Below are 6,952 nucleotides of genomic sequence, written 5' to 3' on the forward strand. Positions count from 1 at the left end.
GTGACCAGCATCCGCGCAGGCACGAGGGCGATGATGATGATGATGAAAACTTTATTTGTAACAAGGGAGTTTTTGGACACGTCTTTCCTTGGGCCCCCGCACGGCCCCACTGCACTCAAACGTTCATGTCCCGGAGACTCAGGACGCTAGCAGCCCGGCATGTGGCGATGGTTTGCTTGGCCGGGTAGTTTCTCGTCGCACGAGAGAGAGAGAAAAACTTTATCATGGCAAGTGTGTTTAGACCCCCCTTGGGTCCCTGGACCACCGCACGGTCCCACTCTACGTCGTAACGTTCATGCGGTGTTTGTCCATGACGTCGGCACCCCGAAGCACCGCAGCAAGCTGCGATGGCGGGTCCGGAGACGAGAGCACGACCTCCCAGTCCTCCCAACTTGATAACGCGGGCTGTCCCTGCGGGGGAGGATCAGCAGGGCAGCCGAAAAGGATGTGGGAGAGTGTGGCGTGAGGGTCGCCGCACAGGGTGCATGCAGGGGAGGTGCCACAGTAGAGAGATAGGAGCTGAGGGGATGAGAGAGAGCGGGTCTGGAGGCGTCTCCAGAGGATTTGTTGGTAATGGGTAAGGGAGGGGTGTGGAGGAGGGTAAGTCCGACGGTCCAAGCGGGGCATTTGCGTGAGCTCTGCAAAGGTGTGCGCCCGCTCTCTCGAGAAACCTGGACCGAGGCCGTCCTGAGCCCGGCAAATCAAACCTCGGGCCAATTTATCGGCAGCCTCGTTTCCTGGATTCCCAGAGTGAGCCGGCACCCACTGGAGCTCTACCCTGCGTGGTAAGTTTTTGGAGAGGGTGTTCAACAACTTCCAAGCAGGGGCGTGAATCCTGCCTCTCGCGAAGTTGAACAGAGCCGTTTTGGAGTCGCTAAAGATGTAGTTTGCATTGGAATGTACAAGGGCTAGGGCGATGGCGGTTTCCTCTGCCTCCTCAGACGTACAGCCCGAGGGAAGGCGGTGTGTGAGGGGCTGTGCTAGGACTGGATTGTAACCAACTGCTACAGCTTCATGAGTTGTGCACGCGGCGTCTACCCAAATGGCGTCCTGGGCTTGTCCGTAATACTTGTGTAGGGCCTTAGCGCGAGCCATGCGGCGAGGGATGTGGTACTGGGGATGAATGTTCCGGGGAAGGGGTTTCACAACGAGGGGGGTATGAATGTGTCGAGGAATGGCTATAAGGGATGTCTGATTAGCGGGAATGTTGATGCGAAGGGAAGCGAGGATATGCCTGCCAGTTGCGCTCGCGGCAAGTCTTAGATACTGTGTCTGAAGGTGCGCGTCTACTAGTTCCTGAATGGTGTTATGCATGCCTAATTCAAGGAGCTTGGCTGTGCTAGTGCTGCGGGGTAGGTTTAAGGCTGCCTTGGTTGCTAGACGAATCATGGCGTTCACTCGCTCTGTTTCTATGCGGTTCAGCTTAAGATATGGGGTGGCGTATAAAATGCGGCTAAGTGTAAAAGCATGCACTACTTTCATGCTATCCGCTTCGTCTAAACCTTTGTGCAGGGAGGATACGCGGCGTAGAAGTTGCAACACGGATTGCGTGGAGGCCTTGAGTGTTTTAAGGGTATGATCATTGCGTCCGGAATCCTGCAAGTAAAGGCCAAGGATACGGAGGGTGGGGGTGACGGGGATAGGGGTTCCTTGTAAAGTGATTTGAATGGGCGAATTAGCTGCAGATTTCGGTCTTATGAGGAGAAGCGCGGATTTAGAGGGGGAGCATTCGAGCCCAATAGATGACGCATGAGCGGAGATGGTGTCAGCTGCTAATTGAAGAGTTTCCTCAATTTCTCCATCAGATCCGTGAGTGGTCCATGCCGTAATATCATCAGCGTACAAGGTATGCCTTAGGTGTGGGATGAGAGCGAGTTTATGAGCTAGGGGGATGAGAGCAATATTAAATAGAAGGGGGGAGAGGACCGCGCCTTGGGGTGTTCCAAGCTCGCCGAGTGTATAAGGTGGTGTGCTCAGCTCAGCTATGTGCAGGGAGGCAGTGCGGCCCGAGAGAAAGGCGCGAACGTAGTTGTAGGTATTTGAGCCTACCTGTAGTGCCTGTAGTTCTCGCAAAATGGCATCGTGTCGAATCCTGTCAAATGCCTTTGTGAGGTCAACCGCCAGAATAGCTTTAGTGAGGTGGGGGATCGTGTCATCAAGCACGTCATGTGTAATTTGTAGTAGGGCATCCTGTGCTGATAGATGCGCACGAAAGCCCACCATGCTGTGCGGAAAAAGGTGGTTGTCTTCCATGTACGTGGTTAGTCGGGCAAGAATTATGTGTTCGAATGCCTTGCCGAGACAAGATGTCAGAGAAATTGGTCGGATATTCTCTATGTTGATGGGTTTGTGGGGTTTAGGAATAAATATGATTTTTCCATGCTTCCAGGTGGCAGGGAGTGTACCTGACTTCCAGCACTCGTTAAAGTGGGTGACTAGATGAGATATGGAGGCATCGTCAAGGTTTCGGATGGCAGCATTGGTAATTTGATCTTCCCCGGGTGCAGTATTGCGTAATTTCAAAAGGGCTGCCCGAAATTCCGCCTCTGTAATAGGGGCGTCAAGCTGGGGTTGAGGTGGACCCGTGTACTCGGGGTGCTTGCAAGGGTCACCTGGGGTGGTATATGTTGATTTCACCTGCGCGAGGAAGGCGTTCGTGTCCTGCCTGTGGTTATGAGTAAGGCGGCGAATGCTAAGGCGTGTCTGGGTTTTAGATTTCGTGGGGTCTAGCATGTGGCGTAAGAGGTGCCAGGCACGGGTTGTGGAGAGATTGCCGCGGAGATTGTCACAAATCTGATTCCAGTTAGCTTTGCAAAGAGTGGTACTGTGGTGTTCTATTTGGGTCTGAAGCTGTGCCAGTTTGAGTTTTAGTTTCCTATTGTGTTTTTGAGTTTTCCATCTGTGTGTTATGCGTTCTTGAGCTTGAAGGAGGTGCGCGAGCTTACTGTCAATTACGGGGGTGTCTGGGGTAGTGTCTAGCGTTTGGGTATGTTGGCGAATGTCCTCCTGTAACTGGGTAGTCCAGGTGTCTAGGTCGAAGGGTACCTGTGTTGACTGTACATGTTCCTGGCGAAATTTTCGTAGCTGGTCCCAATTAGTTTGTCTAACGGTAAATTTGCGCTGAGGGCGGCGATAGCTTAGTGTTATGCGAATTAGGTGGTGGTCGCTGCCTAGTGTGGTTTGGGTTCTTTCCCACTGCAGGTGGGCCATATTTCTTCCAAGCGTGAGATCTGGGCTGGTATCTGTAGTAACACTGTTACCAACCCGCGTAGGCAGGCTGAAATCATTAAAGATGGACAAGTGAAGCACCATCATTTCATTGCAGAGAACTGTGCCTCTGTGGTTTGTGCGCCGATAGCCCCAGTCCACGTGTGCGCAGTTGAAGTCACCGGCAATGAGTAGGGGATTTGATCCAGCCAATTGCGTCACGGATTTGAGGAGTGGAGGGAGTAGATTAACTGGCTGTCGTGGTAGAAGATAGCAGTTAAGAACGAACAAGGAAGATTGAGCAGGGGTTGGAGGTAAAATTTCGATGAAGGTGTGAGCGATAGGTGTGGTAATTGTGTGTTCCATGTAATGCAAAGAGTTGCAGACGTATGTGACCACCCGAGGAAGATCAGTAGAGTCCGAGGGGATAAGAGCGTATCCTGGAAGTTGTTTGCAAACGTTTGCGTCCTGAATTGCGATGATGTCTGGTGGGGATGAGGAGGTAGCGATAATCTGCAGCAGAGGATCGCGCTTACGCCGAAAGCCCCTGCAGTTCCATTGAATAATATGTAAAGAATTATGGTCCGTCGGAGGGGCCATGCTGTAGGGTGGAGGGGCGAAGGAGGGGTGTGGAGGGTGGCACTGTGGGAGGAGACGCCGTTGAGAGGCTATGAACAAGGAGAGGTAAACGCTCCTCTACCTTGGCCATGATGCTAGTTATGACAGTATCCATTAAACGGGTAATGGTAGTTTCAATCAGAATTTGGCACTGTGCAGTGACCTGTGCAGTAATGCGCTCTGCGAGCCTAGCTTCTAAGTTTTTGGCGAAGTCCTGAAATTTTGCTTCCAAGTCTATGGGTTGTGCTGGCGTCTCATCAGGCCTCCTCTTTTTCGAAGGAGGTTCGACAGGTGGAGAGGTGGGTGGAGAGGATGAGGGTGGAGGAGTTGGGGGTACAGCGCGGGTGGAGGTAGAGATGGCTGCCTTGAGCTGCCTTACCTCTTCCCGCAGAGCAGTCACTTCGTGGTCCTGGGAGGTCGGCGAATGAGTCCTGGCGGCCTTGGAGGCCCACGTAGAGGTAGTGGGAAGGGTCGTTTCCAGCGGGGGAAAGTCCTTCTTGCTAAAGGGCTTTGTTTTCTGTGGCGGCGGGCTGCGTTGTTGCGGAGTTGTGTGTCTTGCCTTGCATGAGCCGGTACCCGTGAGGTGCTCGCCCCCACACAGAATGCAGATCGGGATGCAGGAAGGAACAGCTTGCGGGTCATGCTTGTCCCCGCACCGCGTGCAGAGACCAGTCTTGGGGTGGGGGCAGACATCATATCTGTGGCCCGGTCGGCGACAGTTGGTGCAGGCATCTGGACTGCCCTTGTACGCCGTGCATCTATGAACCACACTCATGTAACGTATGGTATGAGGGACTGGTCCATGCGCAAAAGTGATTAATATGGAGAGCGTCCTCCCCATTCTGCGTGCTGCGATAATATCAGCGTCCGGGTTGCGGGTCTGGAGGTCTCGTAGCATCTGCTCCGGGGTTTCCGCCCAGTAGGCCTGCGAGATGACCCCACGTACCGCTGCTGGCGGCGGTGCGATGTAGGCGGCGATAGGGTAACTGGTTCCTTGGAGCACCACTTCCTTGAGTTGGACGAGGTGCAGGGCGGTTGTCTCCTGGTGGGTAGCGACGGTGAATGTGTTATTCGTAGGATGGATCCGGAGGTGAATGTCCCCTAGGTCCCGGCCATCGGCGGTGACTTGCAGGGCTTGCATAAGGGGCTGCGCCATGGCTCCGTTCAAAGCGAGCCCGCCTCTCGGTCGAAAAACTACCCGTATAGTGCCGGGCGGGAGTGAAGCAAGGTGTTTACTTCGCTGCGAGACTGCGTGCGACACGCGCAGCTGTTGCTGTTGAGCACGGTACGTCGGCTTAAAGGGCGCAGGGGCAGCCTCGGCCTGAGCACCGACGGCGGACACGGCTGTTTGTGTGGGTCCAACCAGGGTATTCGGGCTTGGTTCTCGAACCTGGTATGCGCGGAGTACTGCGGTCCACTCACTGGGTCTGGACGTTTCAGCGTCGAGGTTGTCGCCCTGCGCTTGCACCTCCATGGCTGTTGGGGTAGGTGCGCTGCCGGTGATAGGCCTAGCCTCCAGCGAGGCGAGGCCCAGCGCGGCGGCTGGCGAGGAGCGAACTTTACGACGTCGGTGCGGTCAGAAGAGAGGACTGGATCTAGTAATGGTTGTAGCGGTTGGAAAGCGCTCACCTTTAGGAAACGTTGTACATAAGAGGTGAGCTCTTGGGCGCTTGTTGCGCATGAAAAGAAGCCGAGAAGCGGTGACAGTACCGAAAGGCGGCCGGAGCGGAACCTCCTCCGGAGCGGAACGAGGCACTCCAGTCGCAAGCGAGCGGCAAAAGAGATAACAGCTCTGTGTTGCGGTTCCGCAGCCGCTCCGGTGCCCTGAGTGGCGCTCAAGTAAGATTTATTGCTGGGCTAGTCGGGTGTCAGTTGCCCTTGCAGAGAAAGAGACTGATTTTATTCTTGAAATCTTGTTTTGCATGTCATGGATTGCGTATACCCATGTGTTTGCTTTTTTTTTTCATCCACACAAAGGGCTTACAGGATCCCTGAAAAGAGTGTTGGAGGTTGGCTATAAAATGCTCGCATATGTAGAGTACAGGTTACCAGCGTTAATGCCGCTTACAAGACCTCAAAAGCGAGCCAATAATTTACAATACAATTTTAAAAACTCCCGCTTCCACGCCTCGCGGCAACCAGCGGTGCCGAGCTTTCGCCCGAACCCGCGCGCATTGCGTCATGTCACGCTCTTTACGTCAGCAGCGGAATGCCATGATTGGTTCGCCGCGCCATCACCATCGACACCAAACCAGTTTAGAAGGCGTTGACTCCACCCTCTAGGGAATTTCGATCCCAGATACCTCCCTCTGATGGAGCCACACTTTAAGCCCTGTCCACACCCAAAGCTTCTACGGCACAGTAGTGTACAGACTCCTCATCGAATAAAGTTTTAGTGGACCTTGGTTGCCGCTCCATTTAAGAAATGCAATATGGTGGAGCGACATCTAGTGAAAAAAGCTAAAGGCACAAGGGCGACGACGCAAAGAGAGCGTTGCTTTTCATCAAAGGGCGCACTGGAAAGAGTGTAAACTACCAAAACATTTTTAAACATCCCTGAAAGATAAAAACTCCGCGCTCTAATAAGCAACATTTTACCGAGATAGGCTCACGTGGTGCATACAGCGATAAAGGTGGGCTTCGCCGCAAGATAGTTTTAGAATTTTTCAGTGATAAAGTAGAATTTTAAATCATTGTTTCGTCCATATTGTAGCGCTGCAATTCTTGCACTATGAGGCGGCACGATGTTTTCGTTTCCGCCACAATCTCCTGACGCGTTTTGGTAAGTACTCAGCCCCTAACCAGAGAGTGCGCATAAATTTTCAGGGAAGGGTGGAGCAAGCTTGTTAGGCTGCTTAGCTTTCTTTCGTAAAAAAATATCTTCAAGAGTGCTTCCTTACTGCTTTTTTTATTCAAGAGCTTCGGCTCACACATGCTGCAAACAGCACTCTGCTTTTCTCAGTAGTGTCAACGCCCATAGCCTCCATGGTGACCGCCGTATCCGCCGCCTCCGTGATGCTTTCCGCCGTAGCCGTGGCCGTGGTGGTATCCGCCGTGAGGCTTTCCATAGCCTCCGTGGTGAACATGATGGCCTCCTCCGTATCCTTTGTGGCCACCGTGACCTCCG

The 6,952-nt window shown here is 53.3% G+C and overlaps 1 protein-coding gene across 1 annotated transcript; it reads right to left on the reverse strand.

Moving 5' to 3' along the window:
- Positions 1-279: 279 nt before the first annotated feature.
- On the reverse strand, positions 280-5,535 carry LOC149340083 (uncharacterized). The gene is made up of 2 exons (XM_089550654.1): positions 4,205-5,535; positions 280-411 (listed from the first exon to the last, which is right to left on the reverse strand). Exons 1-2 carry the CDS (start codon positions 5,297-5,299, stop codon positions 280-282), a joined length of 1,227 nt encoding a protein of 408 aa, XP_089406780.1. The 5' UTR covers positions 5,300-5,535.
- Between the last annotated feature and the right edge of the window lie 1,417 nt (positions 5,536-6,952).

The sequence above is a fragment of the Amblyomma mixtum genome, chromosome 6 (genome assembly GCF_055824585.1).
Source record: "Amblyomma mixtum isolate Tamu chromosome 6, ASM5582458v1, whole genome shotgun sequence".
In the NCBI taxonomy this organism is placed as follows: Eukaryota; Metazoa; Arthropoda; class Arachnida; order Ixodida; family Ixodidae; genus Amblyomma; species Amblyomma mixtum.

Bases quoted from the DNA above. Each gene is read 5' to 3' on its own strand.
- LOC149340083 (XM_089550654.1), bottom strand. From the start codon at position 5,299: ATGGAGGTGCAAGCGCAGGGCGACAACCTCGACGCTGAAACGTCCAGA. The intron at 412-4,204 runs GTAAGGCAGCTC...CCTCCCCCGCAG, and splicing joins TGACTGCTCTGCGGGAAGAG to GGACAGCCCGCGTTATCAAG.